Source organism: Helianthus annuus, chromosome 17 (genome assembly GCF_002127325.2).
Source record: "Helianthus annuus cultivar XRQ/B chromosome 17, HanXRQr2.0-SUNRISE, whole genome shotgun sequence".
In the NCBI taxonomy this organism is placed as follows: Eukaryota; Viridiplantae; Streptophyta; class Magnoliopsida; order Asterales; family Asteraceae; genus Helianthus; species Helianthus annuus.
Genome location: NC_035449.2, coordinates 163,257,610 through 163,279,317, shown reverse-complemented (window position 1 = coordinate 163,279,317; position 21,708 = coordinate 163,257,610). Strand labels below are relative to the sequence as shown.

General features: G+C 38.6%; 2 protein-coding genes and 1 long non-coding RNA gene across 3 annotated transcripts; all 3 read left to right on the top strand.

The window, feature by feature from the left end:
* Positions 1-1,311: 1,311 nt before the first annotated feature.
* Positions 1,312-4,877, top strand: LOC110925163 (FBD-associated F-box protein At4g13985-like). The gene is made up of 4 exons (XM_022169132.1): positions 1,312-1,378; positions 3,077-3,423; positions 4,468-4,599; positions 4,716-4,877. The coding sequence occupies exons 1-4, from the start codon at positions 1,312-1,314 to the stop codon at positions 4,875-4,877; spliced, it is 708 nt and encodes a 235-aa protein (XP_022024824.1).
* Positions 4,878-6,451: 1,574 nt separating this feature from the next.
* Positions 6,452-8,973, top strand: LOC110923701. The gene is made up of 3 exons (XM_022167762.2): positions 6,452-7,237; positions 7,303-7,743; positions 7,829-8,973. The coding sequence occupies exons 1-3, from the start codon at positions 6,508-6,510 to the stop codon at positions 8,971-8,973; spliced, it is 2,316 nt and encodes a 771-aa protein (XP_022023454.2). The 5' UTR covers positions 6,452-6,507.
* Positions 8,974-13,460: 4,487 nt separating this feature from the next.
* Positions 13,461-13,780, top strand: LOC110926337. Its single transcript, XR_002585155.1, has 2 exons — positions 13,461-13,542; positions 13,697-13,780. It is a non-coding gene; the product is annotated as an uncharacterized LOC110926337 (long non-coding RNA).
* Positions 13,781-21,708: the final 7,928 nt, after the last annotated feature.

Genomic DNA, 21,708 nt, shown 5'->3' with positions numbered 1-21,708 from the left:
CAGAAGAATTTAGGGACTTTGGATTCGATTAGGAAGGCCCGAGTCATCTCAAGAATTATACGGTTTTTGCGTTCGGCAACTCCATTTTGTTCAGGAGTATGTGGACAGGTGGTTTGGTGAATTATCCCCTTTGTTTGGCAAAACTGTTTTATGGATGCATTAACGAATTCCCCCCATTGCCGGACCAAAGAATTTAAATTTCTTTTTGAAATTGAGTGTGAATCATAGTATGGAATATAGTAAATTTTTCAAAAACTTCAGATTTATGTTTCAAGAAATAGACCCACGTCATACGGGTACAATCATCTATGAATAGCAAGAAATAACGAAAGACTTGTCCCCCCGTAATAGGGGACGGACCCCATACATCAGAATGAATTAATGAGAAAGGTACATTAACTCTTGTATTATTTGGTTTGAAGGGTTGTCGATGGCTTTTAGCAAGAAAACAAGTTTCACAATTTATTTTATCACGAGGAGAAAAAAGTTTAGGGAATAAAAGATGTAGATACCCAGAAGATGGATGTCCGATACGCCTATGCCATAACCATGCTTCTCGGTTTGTAGTTCCATGAGCTAGCATCACAGTACCTTGTTGAGCCACCTCATCCACATAGTACAACCCCTGATGCTCAGTGCCACGTCCAATAATCGTCCCCGTCCTGATATCCTGTAAGATACAAAAAGTGGGATGCATTAGCACTACGCAATTTAGTTCTTTTGTCACATGACTGATTGATAGTAATTTATGTGACAATGATGGAACATAAAGGCAATTTGAGAGTTTTAATGCTGGGGAGATTTCAATTGTTCCCCCTTTTTCTGCACGCATAACCTCTCCGTTCGCAGTTTGAATATGAGTTTTCTGCGGTTTGGATGTTGACACCAAATCAGAAATTTCATATGTCATGGTATCGGTTGCCCCACAATCGAAAATCCACGATTTATTTTTTTTATAAGAGTTATGTACCGCATTTGCCTTTCCTATTTTTCTTTTTCTTTTGTCTGTTTCTACATCAACTCCCCACCTTTTCATTTGTTTATCTTCTCTCTTTCCTAGACACCACATCTCTCACCTATTTAACACAAGTAAAACCCTAATATTTAACTTATCAGCCGTCACCCACCCTTTTTCTCTCTATCCTCTTTATGCAGACAACAAAAAATAACTCAAACCCAAAAAAAAGAAGAACACACAACCAACTGGTGGATGTTAGGAGTGGCGGAGGTGGTGGTAATCGGTGGCACGTGAAGACGGTGAGTGGTGGTAGGTTTCAGCGGACGATATGGGTGGTGGAGGGTGGATTAACAATGGTATATGTTCAGATCGACGGAGTTGAGGTTTGCGGCGGCGGCGGTGTTTTGGTTGGTGGAGCTGGTGATTAGTAGCCGGATGTTGTGGCGGTTGTTGGATCTTGAACCAACAGGAAAGGAAACAAGATCTGAGGTTTGATTGCGGCGGGGTTGAGGTTTGCCGGAACTGAAACACGATCTGAGATTTGCCGGAACTGGTAATGATTTTTTTTTTTCGAGTTTGATTTTTGTAGACGGGTTTCTCTGGTTTGGGATTGTTTGTAGATGATGAGCAAAGTGTTCAGGAATCAGAAACACTGCTCTGATACCATGAAGACTTTATTGGAAGAAAGGCTTGTATTGATTGTTGTGTGTATTACAAAGAAGCAAAAAGGCCTATTTATATGCATATACAATGACTTAAATGAGGAAACACACTAAAGGATTGGAGCTGGAATACAGGCTGTCGATGATTGTCAATGCTAAGATTGGGAGATGATAATGCCTTCACAATCCTTTCCTTTTTAACACTTTATTATTATTATAATAAAAATAACAGTATAGAATTTTAGAGAAAGGGAGAGAATTGGCGACATGTAGAGAGAAGGGAGGGCAACTTGAAAGTCTGGTTGTGAATGCCTATTTATATTAAAATTTCCAAATTCTTTGAAGTGTCCTCAAGCCTACACGTACATCATGCATTCAATGCATGTATACACCTAACATTTCTCATTTAATGAAAACATACACCTAGCATTTATTATTTAATGCAAAATTTAATTGTTTTATTATTTTATTTAAATGTACGTATACTAAAATTAAATTTTGATTATTATTATTTTATTTATTTATATATTATAATTAATTTAGCTGCTTCACTTATTTGGCGCTTATAACTTTTAAAACATGACGTTTTATAAAATAATAAATACACTATTAGGACGAGCATATTTTTATCTACATTTTGAACCAAGTTTCATTAAAAACAGAGTAGGTTCAAATATAATGTATTTTTATAATTTAATTATTAAATGGTTCCTACGCTTGCCCAAAGTAACTCATATTTCCATTGGTCAACTTACCCATGATGCATCCTTTTAATAACATAAGTTTATATATATTCTATATAAATAAAAATTTTGGGAATGTCATAGTTATCCAATCTGAGTTACCCTTAAGCGTTTTCGCCTGCAAGACCCTGACAGACTTAAGATTAGAACCTAATGCCTTTGATTTTAAAGGTTGGGAGTTTCCATCTACGATCTATCTTCCTTGTCTGAAAAGTCTTGACGTTGTTGGTGTTGGTTCAGGCCCCAGTCCCCACACACAAGTCACAACACACACTAACAACTCACTTATGTGTTAATAGAAATAATATGCAGTGGATATCGAAGAAGAAAGTTGTATCAAATGAAAAAAGGGTTACTCTTATCAATAAAAAGGAGGCTTTAAATAGCCATACAAATACAAACGTGGGTATATCTAAAACAATAAAAACCTAAACTTAATCCTTAAGAACCGGTGCAATATTGAATTCTTATTCTGCGCAACGTGTACCATGCATCCAACTCAACGTACACTTGCATTATACTCGGTCAAACCCTTTACCAAATCTACATAAACGTGCAGCCAAAATAACTAAGATTTCCCACGTCCAAAACAGGCATAATTGACCCTTTTACCCCTCGAACAAATCTATTCTTGACCCGCAACTTGCTGCTCCGAATTGAACCTGCCACCCGTGAACTGCGTGACCCGTAAACAAACCCGAATAATCCAACAGTTGGGTGTCAAAGTCCTCATGTCAATAATGGCTGCCCAGTGCTTGAAAGTTTATCTTTGGAAGTATCATGCAATGATGAAGAAAATTTCATATTGAACATCCCTACTGTGAAACGGCTGAAACTAATATGTAGATCAGACTACAACACTGTGAACGACAAAATTATTATACGCGTCCCTAAACTTGAATACTTGTTTGTTGATGGACCATTGTGCTCGCTTTTTGAAATGGAAGATATACCGTCTTTGGTTGAGGCATCGATTCCATGTTTGCATTGTACATTTGATTTCATGTGGGCTAGTATACTAAACAAACTCAGAGGAGTTCAAAATCTTTCAATAGAAAAGGTAAGTGTATTTTTTTAGGGTCTACATATTCACACACCCAATTCCCTATTTCCACACCCTTCAAGACGCCTCGTATAGACCTATACGAGGCGTATTACCTTTTTCAATTTCCAAGAGAATCTTTGATTATGTCATATTTTGTCTTATTTGCCTCGTATATGCCTCGTATAGGCCTATACTGGGCGTCTAGGCGAAAAAAGACCATTTAACCCTTGATTTAGGCCTATACTGGGGTAAATTGGTCTTTTTTGCCTCTCTTATATGCCTAGTATAGGCCTATACTAGGCGTATTTAAGGGTTTTTTTTATTTTTTTATTTTTTAACAAACATTTTATACAATATTAATCTTTTTAGCAAACTTTTATACAAAAACAAGTTTTTTATTTTAAATAATTAATATTAGGACCCCTCGTTGGTGTTTTTTTGAGTTGAAAAATGGATGTTTTGGTAGGGTAATTTAATTGTTTTTTTGAGGGTGATGTTTTTTTGAGTAAAAAATGGGTGTTTTGGTGGGGTAATTTGAGTTGTTTTTAAAGAAAAGTTTTATGTGGACCAAAAGACCATTAAACCCCTGAATTAGGCCTATACTGGAGGCAAAACAGGGTTATAAAACACCAACGAGGGGTCCCAATATTAATTATTTAAAATAAAAAACTTGTTTTTGTATAAAAGTTTGCTAAAACGATTAATATTGTATAAAATGTTTGTTAAAAAAATAATAAAAAACCCTTAAATACGCCTAGTATAGGCCTATACGAGGCATATAAGGGGCAAAGGGTCACATATGAGACCTATACGAGGGGCCCTATACGCCCAGTATAGGCCTATACGAGTCATATTGAAGCAGTCAAACCAAAAGTGACATGAGTCAGACACTGACTTTGATGTAACCCTATACGCCTCGTATAGGCCTATACGAGGCGTCTAGGGCTTAAAGGTGTCCAAATAGGCAAGCAGGGTGTCCAAATAGGCAAGGCCTTTTTTTATTGAATGATTGTATCCACGTTCTTGGACTAACTGTAACTCTCTTATTCAATGTTAAAGTTCGGATTCACTTCACCTCTGCCCGTCTTTCCAAATATGAAGCAATTGGAGTTGAAGGGTACATGGCAATCTGGACAAATCACTCAATTTCTTGAAAGTTGTCCCGAGTTGAAGATTTTCATTATTGATTATGTAGGTTGGAGGGATTTCAAGGTTTCACTAGCTGATGTTTCTTCGAACTTGTTAAAGTTTTTTTTTTAATCATTATCTATGATATTGAGATTAACTTTCTGTTTTGTATGTGCTAGAAACAAATGCCTGGAAAATCAATGTTGATTCCTACTTGTATGCTAACGAACCTTACAACCATCAAGTTTTTAAGTTGCGAGGGGGATACATGTGATATAAAGTTTCTGGAATACATGTTGGGTAACACACAGGTTTTAAACGCGGTGACAGTGTTCTCCTGAAAAGACTTGCTCATAGAAGACTCGTGTTTCTGTGAACAGGTGCTTAAGCTTCCAAGGGCTTCCCCGCATTGTGAAAGGGTGTACATATTCAGACACCTTATTCCCTAAATCCACACCCTTCTAGACGCCTCGTATAGCCCTATACGAGGCGTATAGGTTTGCTTTTCCCGACCGGCTTCTGCACCTCGTACAACGTCACATCAGTCAACTTATACGGGGAGTCTAGCCCTGTACGAGGGGTCAATACGAAGGTACTTAGACGCCTCGTATAGGTCTATACGAGGCGTCTTGGACTGACCGATTTGACTATGATGAGACTATGCCCGACATGACTTAAAGGCATACGGGGAGTAAAGACCTATACGAGGCGTCTTTAGCTCACATAAAATGCAACCTACAGTGCGTTCTTGGTCCACATCCGAGCATTCAACAAACAAACACTCACATTCTGTTTCTTCTTTTATTTGTCTTTGCGTTATTATCATCCCGGAGTGTTGAAATGTCATCATATTGGGACGACAACTATATCTTCGGGCAGTATTCTAGCGAAAAGTGGAGGCACGAAAGCGTTCCGGTAACAGTTATTAGCGTAAATGTTTTAATTACTTGTTGTTTTAGTTTATTATTTACTAATGATGATACGGTTGTCTATTTTGGAGGAGTCTGGCATTCCCGATTCTAATGAGCAAGAGGAGGTTGTGTCTAGTATACAAGGAAAACAAAACAGCCCGTTTCTAGATTTGAACAAGCATCCTCCTGTTGATGAAACAGCTCCTGTAGATGACTCATACCATGCTAATGGATACGGAGGAGACGGTGGATACGGAGGAGACGGTGGATACGGAGGAGACGGTGGATACGGAGGACACGGTGGATACGGAGGACACGGTGGATACGGAGGAGACGGTGGATACGGATGAGACGGTGGATACGGAGGAGACCGTGGATACGGAGGAGACGGTGGATACGGAGGAGACAGTGGATATGGTGGATACGGTGGATACGGTGGATACGGGGGATACGGTGGATACGGAGGAGACGGTGATCATCAGCAATTCATTTCCCCGGGCACTCCTTACGTTCATCAAAACAATTCGGACGTTGGAGGATATGGTGGTTATGGTGGATATGGTAGATATGGTGGTGAAGCACCTCCCATTCTGGACAGTCTGTACTTAAAAAAGACGGTATAAATTACTATTTTATTATTAATATTTTTATTATTTTTATTATTATTATTATTATTATTATTATTATTATTATATTATTATTATTATTATTATTAATATTGTCGATGTTACAGGTTTTCAACTCCTTAGATGAACTAAAGAAACGGATACAAGAAATAGCAAATGCGGATGGTTTCGTTATTGTCACCCGTCGATCAAAGAAAATCGGGGGAAGAACCGGGAGGGTATGGCTTGAATGTGATCGTGGTGGTGAGCACCAGAGTACAGCAACACTTAGAAAAGCTGGAAGCAAAAAAACCGGTTGCCCGTTTTACCTGCTGGCTGTCCGAAACCACCCGTATGAAACCTGGGAGATAAAAGACGGAACAATTGAACATAACCACGAACTTTGTGAGGACCTGTCGGCCCACGCGTTTGTGCGAAGGTTTACTCCAAGCGAAATGAAACTGATCGAGCAGCTGACAGCTCAAAACATGGAGCCGCGCAAAATATTTCAAACGATAAGGAAGCAGGACCCCGACAGGTTTCATGTTCAGAAAGACGTTCAAAACGTTGTAGCGAATATTAGAGCCGAACAAAGACAAGGATTGACTCCCATGCAGTCACTAGAAAATGTGCTGATAAACAACGACTTTATTTACGAGACACGGGAAGAACCCGGAACAGAGATCGTAACAGAGATCTTCTTTCTTCATCAGGACTCGAGAGTCATGTGGCGTGCATTCCCCCACGTCATGATGATCGATGCAACGTACAAGACAAACATATACAATATGCCCTTTATCCAGATTGTTGGTATGACGCCTACCAACAAATCGTTTATTATCGCGCATGCCGTTGTTAGTAAAGAACGGGGTGATAACTTTGTGTGGGTGCTTGAGAGGGTTAAGTCAATGTTGGATGAATGTATGGAGCCACGTGTGATTTTAACGGATAGAGACCTAGCCCTTATGGGCGCGTGTGCTAAAGTATTTCCAGACGCCTCCAGGCTTCTTTGCAGGTGGCACATACAACAGAATGTTATGAAGCACTGCAAGGGTGCCTTCACAGACGACGACTGGAAGAAATTTATGTCATTCTGGGGGACATTGATTGAGTCTCCATCCATACCCATCTACGACTACCACTTGCGCAACATGCGAAAGCGACTTGTGGAGTGCAAACGTTCTAGTAAGTTTTTCTAATAACATACGACTCACCTATGCAAATTTTATTAAATTATTTTTACTTTTTAGGAGTCTTCAAATACGTGTACGATAACTGGCTAAAAGACTATAAGGAGATGTTTGTCTTTGCGTGGACTGATAAGAGGCGCAACTTTGGTAATCGTACTACAAACAGAGTTGAGAGCCAACATGCCAACTTAAAGAGATACGTCGAAGATAAGAGCTCGCTGGACCGTATAGTTGGTTGTGTTCGGGATATTGTTGAGACACAGTTCGGTGAAATAAGGAAGACTTTTCGAGAAAGCATCGAAAAAACAATGAAACACCACAAACACCTGATGTTTCAACACCTACTTGGAAAAGTATCCCACAAAGCCCTTGACTTGTTGCATGGAGAGGCAATTAGGAAGCTAGATGTCTTGGAGCGCTTTAATTCATCATGTGGTTGCCAAATGTGGCACAGCTGTGGGTTGCCCTGTGCTTGTAGGATAGAAAAGTACATGCGTGAAGGTAATAATTGTTGAACGTACAACACTTGTGTGATATATTTCCTTTTTTTCATTTTACTTAAACAATATTGTTTTTAACCGTGCAGAGCGTCCGATTCAACTCGAAGACATAGACGTCTTCTGGCGGAAACTTAACTTCCAAAGTTGTAAATTGATAGACGACTCCCTTGACGTGGTCGAAGAGCTAGATGTTGTTAGACAACAATTACAGTCGCACCCCCCAGCTCAGCAAAAAAGCCTGCTTTCAAAGATTAAAGCGGTGTTGACTCCAACGAAATCTACCAAGAAACCACCGGTTGTCCAACAAAATACTCGTGGCCGACCAACAACAAAGCAGGTACAAGAAAGGTTGGACGAGGCCTCTCGTATAGATGAAGAATTGAGGAGAAGCTCCTTCGGTGATGCAAACACGTGCTTTGAAGGTTCACGACAAAGTAAGTATGATAAACCTCGCCACAGCTCGTACGTTCCGTCTCAGGCCTCACAACAGTCGGTTATAAGGTCCCAAAAACCCAAAGCGACCCTAAGCCGTTCAAAGAGTTCTAAGAAGAAAGAGACACGAGATGATCACGGTTTTCCTTTAATCATTGGGGACGAGTACGTGGGAATCATCGAACGGTTTAAGTCTGACATTCCGCCAGTGTTCCATCCGTACGTCTCGTGCATACGAGATGTGATGCCGGACGGTCATTGTGGGTTTCGGTCTGTGGCTGTGGGCTTAGGGATGGATCAGAGTTCATGGGGGCTTATTAGGAGGGACCTTGTCCAAGAAATGGATCAGAACGAATCGATCTGGTTCCCAATATTTGAAGCATGGGCTGATGGTTATTTTTACACGCATCGTCAGGGCCTAATTTGGGATTCAGTGGCCGGTTGTGGGGAGAATCACTGGATGGACTTCCCCTTTGCAGGACTTCTTATTGCACAAACGTACGGTATCGGGGTGCACCTGTTAACGACAACCATGGGTGCGAGTTCCACTTACTTCCCAATACTAAGTCCTCCGGCTAATCAACAACCATTATTCATAACGCTTACACATGTTAACGAGAACCACTTCATACATGTTAAGCTGGAAGGGGATTATCCTATGCCACCAGCACACGGGCTATGGTTGACCCACCGAAGACCCCATACAGAACAATGGGAAGATATGTACTTGCCACGTCTAGAATGGTATACATCGATAATGAATCCTCGGCCAAGATCAAACCCAGTCTTAATTACATAGATAGTTACACGGAAGAATGATTTTTGTAATTAATAGTATTTTATTGTAATTAATAGAATTTTATTTTAATTAATAGTATTTTATTGTAATTAATAGTATTTTTTTTTGTAATTAATAGTATTTTTTTGTAATTAATAGTATTTTTTTGTAATTAATACTATTTTTTTTGTAATTAACAGTATTTTTTTGTTATTAATACTATTTTTTTGTAATTAATAGTATTTTTTTGTAATTAATAGTGTTTTTCTATAATTTTCTACAAAAAATACAACTATACGACTCGTACAGAACTAGACCCCTCGTATATTGTTGCACAAAAGACCATTTAGCCCCTGATATGCCCCCAATCTAGGCTTATTTCAGGGGCTAAAAAGTAATTTCACTTAAACCAGACGCCTCATATAGGGCTATACTGAGCGTCTATCAGAGCGGGTTTTTGAAAATTTAAATTTTGAATATCTGAATTTCAAAATTTGAATTTTTTAAACCAGACGCCTCGTATAGGGCTATACTGAGCGTCTATCAGAGCGGGTTTTTGAAAATTTAAATTTTGAATATCTGAATTTCAAAATTTGAATTTTTTGAAAATGGACGCTTCGTATAGACCTGTACGAGGCGTCTATTTGAGCGGTAACAATTCTTTTCTTTTAAATTTGAATTTTGAAAATATTTTTGGTTAATTACTATTTTACCCCTGTTTAGACCCCAGTATAGCCATTTAGCAGGGGCTCAAAGGTAATTTCAAGCCTGTACGATGCGTACAGGTCTGTACGAGGAGTACAACTGAGGCGGTTACTTTTTCACCTTTTCCTTTTTTAATTATTAAAAAGTATTATTAAATGACCATTTTGCCCCTGTGTAGCCCTCCGTATAGCCTTTTTTCAGGGGCAAAATGGTAATTAACCATTCCAGAAATATCTTTTTGGTTTGGTTAATTACCATTTTGCCCCTGAAAAAAGGCTATACGGAGGGTTAAACAGGGGCAAAATGGTCATTTAACAAAAAGAATAGACGCCTCGTATAGATCTATACGAGGCGTCTAGGCTTCGTATAACAAGGGGGGGGCCTAGACGACACAGATCACACACCCAAACAAAAAACACACACATACGCTGCTGCTTGATCTATACGCCTCGGACGTATTTTCAACCGTATTTTTGAAGAATCGAAGCATCACCGGTACGTATTTCATCCCGTAGTTAAGTATTTTTGTCTCGTTTATGCCTTTAGACCGTAGGTTTGCCCTAAATTTGAATTTTGTTGGGTTTTGGGGGTTTGAGTATGAGGATGATGATGAACTTGTAGAACAGGACGCCGAGTATAGCCCTATACGAGGGCTATACGAGGGTCTGAATTTTTTTTTTTTATTATTATTGTTATTATTGTTTATTGTTATTATTATTATTATTAATTATTATTATTGTTATTATTATTATTATTATTATTTATTAATTATATTATTAAATATTATTATTATTATTATTTATTAATTATTATATTATTATTATTATTATTATTATTATTTATTAATTATTATTATTAAAAACATTATTATTATTGTTATTTATTATTTATTAATTATTATATTATTATTATATTATTATTATTATTATTATTAATATTATTATTGTTATTAAATATTATTATTATTATTATTATTATTATTTATTAATTATTATTATTAAAAACATTATTATTATTGTTATTTATTATTTATTAATTATTATTATATTATTATTATATTATTATTATTATTATTATTATTATTATTTATTTATTTATTTATTATTGTTTTATTTATTATTGTTTGTATACGTATACAATATTTATTATGGAGGACAATCTGATACCGAGCGATTACATTCACATAGAGCCGGTTCAGCAGGGTCCACGACGGAGACAGCGACCGCCTGTGGATACGCTGCAGGGGCATCCATATCTTGAGTTTCCCGACGGCACTGACGCCGCCCGTCATTGCCAGAAGCTTAGGAGGATGCACGTTGGATCGCATGCATCGATCGACTGGGATGCGATGGAGGAGATTGCTGAGACGCCGAGAGTGCGTCGGTTTATACCTATCGATTCGCCGTGGCATCGTCTTTTTGATTTGGCGCACACGCCGACCTACAGGGAGCTGCTGGTCGAGTTCCTTTCGTCATTCACATTTCACCCTCCTGGGGAGCCAGTGCCGCTTCCGTACCCAGGTGCTCCCCATCCGCCTGAGGTTTCTTTCAGGCTTGCTGGCGTTATGCGTTCGATGACGCTAGCACAGTTTGCGGTGCATTGTGGTTTATACATGCAGGAGGAGATCGAGACTGAGATTTACACAGCGGGGCTAGTGGTGGTTGAAAAACCCACTCTTGTAGGGTTTTGGCAGGTGATTGCGGGGGCGGATCATTGGGAGCACGAAAAGTCGAAGGGGAGGGTGTCGTTTGTTAGGGACCCACTATACAGGTATGTACGTTTATTATTGCAATTATTGTGATTATATGCACTGTTTATTAATCTCTGTTTTTGTATTTCGCTAACACTATCTGCAGGTATCTGCACCATTTGCTCGCCACTTCTATTTCAGCGCGCGGCTACAGCCGTGAGTGGTGTACGACCACAGATCTTTTTTTCCTTTACTGTTTGTTGTATAGGAGGCCGTGCGCGCTAGCACACGGTCTAGCCCAGTACTTCGCCTCCAGCCATCACCGGCAGGAGCGCGGATTTTTGTATGGCGGGGCGTACGTGACCGTCATTGCCCGTTTATTGGGCCTCGTACCACACCAGGACCCACATCTACGGACGCCGGCCATCATGCCGACGCGGATGGGTATGCAGTCGCTATGGGGGATGAGGGTTATCAAGAGGTTCCCCGTTGGCCCGCGGTTTAAAAACCGCGAAGGGGGCGTATGGACAGAGGAGGCCCTACCAGAGCATTTCGAGCCCGTTCATCCTCCTGCAGATCCTGCTGATGTAGTGCCCGTGGAGGACCCTCCGGAGGATCTAGACGGTGCAGCGGAGCCACAGCCACCGCCACCTGCCGGGGCACCTCAGTTTCCACGTCACGTTATTCGAGGTCGTGCCCCAGGAGCTGCGCTACATCCGGATGTACGAGCCAGGCTTGACAGGCTCGACGATTTGGTAGGTTGGCTGGTACGGGCGGAGCAGGATAGACGAGAGAGAGAGGGATGGCCCCCGATACCGCTTCCACCGGTTCGAGCACCACATCAGCAGCACCAGCCGCAGCAGCAGCATCAGGATTCAGATTCGGATTTGGATGCATAGACCTGTTGTTGTTTTTATTGTTATTATGGATGTACAAACTTATCTTATATATTTTTGTTATGGATGTAAACAGTTATCTTATATATGTCATATTTATGTTTGTTTTCAGTTATTCGGTTACTTAATGATTGTTGTTTTAAATTTAGATAATACGGAAACAATATAACCCCCTGAATATAATACGGAAACAATATTTGAAAGAAATAAAATTTTAATCGAAAGAATAATATTTAAAAAAGTAAAATGTTAAAAACAATATAATATTTAATCAATATAACATATTTAAAGAGCCGATTTTTAAAATAGTTGATTTAATCGATATAAAACAAAAACTTTTTTAAACTTTTTATAGTGTAAAAAACAAAAAAAAAAAAAAAAACAAAACTTTTTTAAAAACCAAAAAAGAACGATTTTTAAAGGCAAATAGTTAATTTTAAAAAAACAAAAACTTTTTATAGTGTGAAAAAGAAAAATAACTTTTTTTAAAACCAAAAAAAATTTCAACAAAAAAACACATCTTCAAAAACTATCCAAAAAACCATACCAAAACCCACCAAAACACCCCTCATTTCAGCCAAAAAAAAAAAAAACCAAACATGGACGCCTCGTATAGCCCTATACCCTGCGTATAGGGTTCCTTAAACAACGTGCCTGACACCCTCTGAGACCCCATCGAATTCAGTGCATGTACGCCTCGTATAGAGCTATACGAGGCGTCTAGGTTTCAAAAAGTGTGAAAATAGGCGCAGAAGGTGTCCGGATAGTCTGAGCCTTGTGAAATCCATTTTACAAAGGGTTTTCTTACTTGAAAATTGCCTCCACCTCAGGTAATTAGTTACCTTTTATTTATGATTATAATATAAACACTCGTTTTAAAAAATGATTAAAGAGGGCTACTTTACCAAATTTTGATAGTTTTTGAATTACTGTGTTGTACATTATAATTTTTAAATTATTAATAGGATGAAAACCTATTGTGAAAGCACCACGAATATAGTTTTTCGAGTTAGTTTCTGGATTACAGTTTTGTTAATCTATATTACTATTCACACTATTGTTAGTGGCAGTTTAATGAGTTAACATAATTTATTCGTAAATATGTGAATATATATGGGTATAATGGCAACTTTAGTACCTTGTTGTATGATGATTAGTGTATGAAGGACACATGAAAATATAACAAGAATTATAATTAAAATCTTTGTTTTGTAGGAATTGGAATACGACGATTCTGACTAAGGATTTGCATTTTGATTGCTTGAACCAGTAGCCGTCATTGAACTCGTTTTCACATCGGTAAGTTTTGATGCAAATTGTTTGAGGGAATTATAAAAGATCAAGAATCCCGTAGCTGTTCAGGATGCAAATTGTTTTCATCTCTGGTAAATCTTGATGCAAACTTTGCATTCTACAATGCATCTAGTTGATTTTATTTGAACTTTTGATGCAGAATTCAGTTACATGGTGTGCATCTACTTTTGTGCTTGCAGTTTTATGGCCGAATTGATCAACATAAGTTTGTTATTAGGCTTGATTCAGTTGTGCACTTTTCTTAAGTAGTTTGTGGCCCTCGCCTGATTTGCAGCTTTCATAGGAGATAAATGCCTTAAATTGTCTGAATGGTTGGTATAGCTGGAATATTTGCGTTGTGTTAAAATTAATATATATTTTTAACCTTTGTTTGATTTTGACTTCACTGAAAACCTTTCACATTCTTGTGCCATTAGCAATCCCTAATCTTCTTTTTAAATCCAAATTAATTGTAAATTGTTTGTTTGACTTTAAATGCATAGATAGCAGTTGATCCTTTATTTTGTAATCGTCAACTTGGAAGTTGTTATGCATCGTTATAGTTATTGTTGCCTTGAACTCAACATCACTTGTTTCGTATGTATGAACTCATTTGATTATTACTCAAATAATTACTATCTAAACGCTTAAAAAGGACCTAGCGTGTCAATAACGAATTGCCTTTAAACTGTATTTTTACTCGACCTCCATACCGATTCTAAAACTACTTTAGGGTGGAAAGGTTGTTCAAACACATGGGGAGTGGTAAACTCTTCATCTAGCCAATCACCTCGTGTCATGTCAACTCCCTTCTTCACTCCCTATTTTCTTTTTTTATAATTTTTTTATTTCTAGAAATTATGCATTAAAAATAAATAAAACATATATTAAACAAAATAAAATTACAACTAGAAAATTAAAACATAAACCATAAAACTAAAAAATTAGAAAGGGCATGACCAATTATATTTTTCCGCGATCTCCCGTTTCCGGGCTAGAATAAACGGAAACATCTCGGGTGAAGCATGGTCATGTGACTTAGTAAACGTCTCCGTATCCCAATCATACAAAAGTTGTTTCACCGCCCCACGTTGTTCCGCTACCAATGCTATGGTGTCTTCCTCACGTTTCTTTTTTATATTCGACAACTCTATCGCCCGTTCTTGTTTTGCTTCTTTCATAAGGGTGTATTGTGAGAGCTTCTCGGTCAAATTCGTTTCGCTATCGGATGGTGTTGCGGCTTGTTGAAACAACAAGGATAAGGTCACGGGAAGGTATGAACGCTCCTCGGCTCATCCTCGTCACCTCCTAGCTTGTACCTACATCACGAAAGAACTCGTTACTGGACCACCCTCCGACGCTAAACATTAGTAATCTATCCAAGAATAGTGTATAGACATAAAGCATAGATGTATGAGTAAGTATAAGAGAGATAGAGAATGTTTATGGAGTTTGTGGTCGAGATCCAGCGGTTAGCTAGCAGCTATGGTGATTCCAGGTTGCATAGCTCGTGACTAGGAGCTGTTGGTGTAGTCCCTCATGAGCTCGTGACCTTAGCAGCTCAGAGGGGAAGCAGCTTAGCCTTGTGACTTGTGTTCTTGAGAGAGAATATGTGATTCTAGAGAGAGAATGAGATTCTAGAGAGAGTAAGATTCTAGAGAGAGAGTAAATGGCTGGAATGCCCAAGCCAGGTGGGATGATTGAAGTAGAGGGTGGACCCTCTTATTTATAGGCATGTCACCTTTTAACCCTAGTGGGCTTGGTTATGATGGGTCGGGCTGGCCCAATAGGCTTGTTCTTCTGTTTGGGCTGTTAAGCTCCCGACAAGGAGCTCCCAGCTTCCTGCTTCCCGACTTTGCTGAGTGGGAGCCTCAGGGCACCCACGTCATCAGCCCCCCAGTCATAAGTAGTCATAACGTAGTTATGGGTGCTTATGACTCATAAGTTATCTGGTCAAGGATGAAGCTTCCAATGATAAGTTATGTAGTCATAAAGCTCATGGAAAGAAGCTGATGTCTAAAGTTGTTAGCGACCAGCTTTATTGTGAGAAGCGATCATATGTGAAGCTTATTAGGAGAACCTGTCATATGTGAAGCTTATCGGGAGAAGCTATCATATGCGAAGCTTATCGGGAGAAGGTATCAGGAGAAGTTTTATCGGAAGAAGCTATCAGGAGAAGCTTATCGGAAGAAGCTATCAGGAGAAGCTTATCGGAAGAAGCTATCAAAAGAAGCTTTATCGGAAGAAGCTATCAGGAGAAGCTTTATCGAAAGAAGCTATCAGGAGAACCTTTATCGGAAGAAGCTATTGAGAGAAGCTTATCGGAAGAAGCTATCAGGAGAAGCTTATCGGAAGAAGCTATCAGGAGAAGCTTATCGGAAGAAGCTATCGGGAGAAGCTTTATCGAAAGAAGCTATCAACTATGAATCTTTTTCGTCTTGTATGAAGCTTCTATGTTGCTTTTGGGGCTTATTTGCTTCTAAGCTTTTAAGCTTGATGTGAAGCGTTTGAGTTTGTCGTGAAGATTTTTAAGCTCTTCGGCTTCCTTTGGTGTTTTAAAGGTTCTAAGCTTCTATCTCAAGTTTCTTTAGTTATCTTAACAAATCTAGTGTGGCAGCTTGCTTGATTTTGTCATGATAGGACAACATAGTAGGGAAGCTATGATTTCTTCGAGGCCGCATGTGAGCTTTGTTCCACATAAGGGACGTTTCTATCTTATGAGAAATGGTTATATATATATTTCTGAAGCTGCCTATCCTTGTTGAATGGTGTCTAAATGTCCATGCATAAATGGAATTATCGCATTAGTGGACTTTACTATAGGCAAGTAATTAATGGATTTGAACATAAGTTCTAATAGTTCACTACGTGCCTTGTATGTTGTTGATGCATAACCCCAATGTTCATGGTAAGCCCTATTTATGTGAGCGTCTTGGTTGCGTGTCCCAATGACCTTTGGAGCTTTGTTCTAGCCCTTTACTTTTTGCTAGACAAGAGCTCACGGATTTTGTTTATAAATGAAGCAGCTTACCTTCCCCAAAAATCTTTTGGTATTTGAAGTGTTGTGATGTTGATATAAGCAATGTACCAAGCAGGAAGAAGTGAAGTGTGTATAGGAATGAGCTTCTTGTGCATGGTGCATGTTGGTGAGCTTCTTTCTTATAAAGGTGAGCTTCTTTTATGCTAAGATAAGCTTCTCATTGATGGAGGTTATTTTATTTCAATACCTATATCAGAAGTTTCCTTTCATTAAAGTGTAAGAATGAGTATCAGTCTTCTTTTTATATTCAAGTTGTCTAGATATGTGAATAAGCCCTCTATTTTAGAAGCTTATGCCTAATCGTTGTTTTTTGACACGAGAAGGTCAAACTTTGCTTAAGTGAGGTATTGCTCGCTGTGCTTTCCTATGTCTCTATTTGATGACATATTTGTTGGTGAGGGTGCATCTATTTCCATTATGATCGAAACCCCGCTCGAATCAATGTAGTTTGTTGACTTCGAGGATTGATTCCTTGTTTTTTCTATTGAGCTTAGATTCATGTTATCTTTATTAATGGAATGGGAGCTGCGTTTTTAGCTTCCCTTTATGTTTTTGCACTTGTGTGTTTATATTTCTTTTTCTTTCTGTGATATTTTGTTATCAAATTTGTGTTTGGCATGTGTCATGGTAGAATTTACGTTTTAGTTCGTTAACAGTTGTATTTTGTGTTTTGCAATGTCTTTACCCACAAAAATTTCAAAACTAAGTGCTGCAGTCACCTGGTTTGAGTTTTCTAGGAGAGAATCAATGCAAGTTGTTGTAGTTCTATCTTTTTTCTAGTCCACATTTCATTTTTGTTATTGTGGTATATTGGACATAAGCTTATTACGTTTTATAATGTTAGCCTATGAAGCAGAATTGGTGTGAGGTGCTTACCCTCTTTCATAGACTTTCTTTGTGATTTCATAATGTTTAATTTATTTCTTTCCTTATAAGTTTGTGTTTACTTGCTTTTTTGCAAGGGAATAAGTTGTTTTTGTGCTTATTTTTATTGTTCGTAAAGAAACTGGAAGAAGCTTCCTTGAGTCCATGAAGTTGTATTGTTTTAGGAACTCACCCTGTATACAGGAAGGTATAGCGCCTTATTCCCTGTTGAGCGATATGGCCTAGGAGCTCATCCCCCGTTTCATGGGTAGATATAGCGTCGGATCCCATGGAGCTTTGTTTGGAGTAGCTCACCCTTATGATAGAACAATGTTAAATTTCTTAGCAAAAGTGCTATCTTTGTTTCCATTAAACGAATATAGCCAAGTACAAGTTTGTTTTTGTCATTAAATTAGTCATTCAGGCTATGAATTTCTTGAGGTGTTTTTCGTTACAATACCTTGGTACTTTCTTGCCATCAGGTGTCGCAGTTATTTCATTCATATTTTCACTAAGTATATGCATAATTACTTGATCTAGGAAACTTTAAGCAAAGGGAAGTTTTCTGGTGTTTGTGCGTTTATGTTTGCCATATATTGAATTAACAAAATGATACTTGGAAGAAGAAAAAGGCAGAGCTTCTTCTCTATTCGAGTAGGGCTTCTTGTGCAAGAATGCCAATTGTTCGTGCTGAATGGCCAGCTTCTTAGTAATAACAACTTTTCATGTTAGAAGGTTACCTTCTCTGCTGGTAACGGTCAACTTTTCCAGTATGATGATAAATTTGTTTTTATCGGTGTTGGGTAGCTTTTTTTGTTTCTAGTAGAAGCTTCGATAGTTTCTTGTAAGGTCAAAAAGCTTTGCATTTGGTGCTTGGATAAGATAAAAGTACCTCGTAACAATGCTAAATAATGCTAGGTGTGAGAATTTATTATTTGGTGCTTGGTGACAAGCATTGATATTCCTATAAAGTTGCCTTATCCCAATTAATAGAGTGTATAATTACTTTGAATCAATCATTATATGAGGCAAACTTGTGGAGATATTAATAAAAAAAAAAAGCTTTCTTAAGATTGGGGAAGCCCTTTTTATCATTAGGCACTTTAAATTAGATGAAATCGAGGTATGACTTGTTAGTGCCATAGTCCATTAGCGTGGTGTTTAATTTGTGGAGAGTCAATAAGTGAAAGTTCATGGGTCGAAGTCTACTTACCTCTTAGACGATGAATTTTTTAAGGCTTCGACCATTGAGGTTTTTTGGGACTCCTATACCCGTGCTCCAATGTTGCAAAAAATCTCCTAATTAACGCGTTTTGATAACATGGTGGGCTGCTCCGTTGATTCCTTAGGCAGCTTCCCTGCTTCAGCAGACAGTTTGAGGAAGTCGCTTCTATGTATCCACAAGCTACATGTCTCTATGCAAGAACTTTTGACTTCTTATTCTTTTTTATTTATTTATTTAAAAAGTTGCGCACCATATGTATGTCCTTTATGCATTAGAATTTGTAACATTATTTTTTAAATACATGATATGTTAATCCATGCATGACGTATGTATTTACAATTTATAATTTGTAAATCTTTTCTTGTCTAGTAGATCGTACGCATGGTTTTTTTAAGAATGCGTGCTTACTAGTTACCGAAAAACTTGTAAATTTACTGTTTCAAGCCACATGGATGATAAGTCTGATATGGCTAGGCATTTTGAGTAGACGAGTTGTCGGTAATACGTGTTGACGATGGTAACGTAACATGTATGTGAGATAGTCGTGTATACGGCGAAGAGAGCTATTTAGCTATTTTTAGCAATGTTTTGATCAAAACCGATGGAAGTAATGTCCGACGCATGACAAAAGCCATATTTTGCACCTTGTATCCATACCAAACAATGATGGTGCGATATGACAATCAATGTGTGCGTTTTATTTGTAACTGAGCTTTGCTGTTTTTTAAGTTTGTTTTCATGAAGGCATACTTTGACTAGGGTTTTCAGCATGTAGACCCAATATATAATTCTTTGCATTGTGTGGATGTATCACAGTGTCATGGGTTGTTTGTTTTCCCTCAAATGTCGATGTAGAAAAGTATGCTATAATGTAGCTTTTTCCTTGGATCCTTAAAGTGTCATGAAAAAGGCTTGGAATGTGACTACACCTGATATGTTATTTTCCATATCCAAAATCATGCACAAATGTTTTTGTCTTTCCTCTCTGAATATTTAGATAAGTTTGAGGAAGTGGTGTACTTGTCTTTTCTCAAATGTACTATTTTTCCTTTGTTTTATGTAAGGAAAAGAAAAAATATTTTATCAACTGCAAGGAGTTGGGTTTTATTTTTTATTACTGTTTTTTTTATACAATGGAGGATTACTTCATGTGTTCCCTTGAAATAACAGTGATTTTCTTTGTGTAAAGGAGATATTCACTATGCGTAAGACCTTTACGTGATAACATGAATCATGATGTAAAAATGATTATACTATATGTAATGGTAATCATCATAAAAATGTGGTTTATTTCTAGAAAATAAATATGTATCCAGATAAAAACATGTCTCTTTGATATGTTATAAAATATACACCACATATATGGTTTTGGATTTTATCTATAAGTGAAAGAATAAGTAACCCTTTACTTTACGTGTATTTACTAAAAGCAAAACAATGAGTTGTCAAATCACTTTACTAAGTAGCTTGATGACGGGGGTAGCCTAAGACTAAATAAAGTTACTAAATATGCAAATGCTTAAATGGTTAAACGGTTTAATGGTTAAAAAGCTGTAAGATGGAAAAAGCGAGGAGGAAACAGTGGTCAGCCACATCCGGAGCTCGCTTCACCAACCCTCGGCCGCAAAAGCAAAGCAGGTCTGCACAATACACGCTATTACCCACGGGTCAAAAGCCTTCAACCCCAAAAGGGGAAACCCTCCACTGCAAGCAGGATTACTAGTCTAATACATGCCACTTTGGAAGATGTCTTCCCTTATAAAATGACACTTCATTTACTCCAGAAGACATCCCCTGATCAGCTCAGATTCTCTAATCTCTGGTCATTCGTGTGGAGGACTTGCTTACGTACAAGTCACTCCTTTTCACATCCACCACACACATTCCGTTTGCTCTCACTTCTGGATCTGAGAACATCTCAGAGAAGGAATCTTCAGCAAACAACAACTACAAACTAGTAAACCTCCTTCCACGTCTTGCAAACGTAGGGGGACCCCGCGACCTGCGTTAGGCAAGGTTGAACCCTTCAACCTTTTTGCCTAACCAACTCAGCTACTATCTTTAGTCTCGTGTTTGTTGCATCAACAAGTTGGCGCCCACCGTGGGGCTACGCCGCTATTTCTTCTCAAAAAAGACCTAGTAGTGTAGCTCTCTTCACTTAAAGTCACCATGTCTGAAAGTGGATCTCCGGGAGAAGTAAATCAGATTCCAAACACTTCCACCCCGGGTAGTGGCCAAGCTCATGTGGCTATACCAACATCTTTCTCGACTCCGGGGAGCACACCCGAGTTCCTTACCTTCAACACACCAACTCCGTCCAAATCTGGGGTTCCATCTCCCAATGTCGGTGTATCTGACACCCCAGCACGTGTTGAACTTACCCCCGAGGGGGTCGCAAATAATTTCCTTGAGTTAAGGTCACTTCTTAACCAGCATGTGAGTAAAGAAAGGGAAAAGGGTATAAGGATTCGTTTAGACTATGACGAACCTGAACCAACGCTGTCTCCCGGACCACCCCTACCTCCTTTTACCGCAAGAAGTGAGGCTAGTCCCAGCAACCCTCCAAACCCTCACCCTTATCTGTCCACTATGACAAATCCTACGGTGCATCCTATCCTCTCTTCCCAACCGATTACTAGTGGTGCTCCTTTGGGACACGAGCTAACACTTGACCAGCTCCTACAATCCCCAGTAACAAGCTATCCAGCTTCTGTAACAACCTCATGGGAGCAAGCCCTGTCCGTGCTCCCTTTAGCACGAAGTGCTGTTATGAGCACTCCTCTCGGAATAAACTGCTCGGTTGGTCCAGGAAGCCTTCAAGGCTTCAACCTCGTACCCAATATGATGACCCAGATGATGGCCAACTTCCGGTGGCAACACTTCCTTAATCAAGTGTTAGCCACTCAGGGGAATCACGGCAATAGTAACAATATAGATACAAGGACTGAAGAGGACTTGGCTAAACCCTATAAGCCAAGTAACCTTTCATGCTTCTCAAGGCAGATAGCCGATTATGATTTCCAATCAAAGATCAAGATGCCGT

Bases quoted from the DNA above. Each gene is read 5' to 3' on its own strand.
- LOC110925163 (XM_022169132.1), top strand. From the start codon at position 1,312: ATGGTATATGTTCAGATCGACGGAGTTGAGGTTTGCGGCGGCGGCGGT. The intron at 3,424-4,467 runs GTAAGTGTATTT...TCAATGTTAAAG, and splicing joins AAAATCTTTCAATAGAAAAG to TTCGGATTCACTTCACCTCT. The intron at 4,600-4,715 runs GTAGGTTGGAGG...TGTATGTGCTAG, and splicing joins AGATTTTCATTATTGATTAT to AAACAAATGCCTGGAAAATC.
- LOC110923701 (XM_022167762.2), top strand. From the start codon at position 6,508: ATGAAACTGATCGAGCAGCTGACAGCTCAAAACATGGAGCCGCGCAAA. The intron at 7,238-7,302 runs GTAAGTTTTTCT...TTTACTTTTTAG, and splicing joins TGTGGAGTGCAAACGTTCTA to GAGTCTTCAAATACGTGTAC. The intron at 7,744-7,828 runs GTAATAATTGTT...TTAACCGTGCAG, and splicing joins AGAAAAGTACATGCGTGAAG to AGCGTCCGATTCAACTCGAA.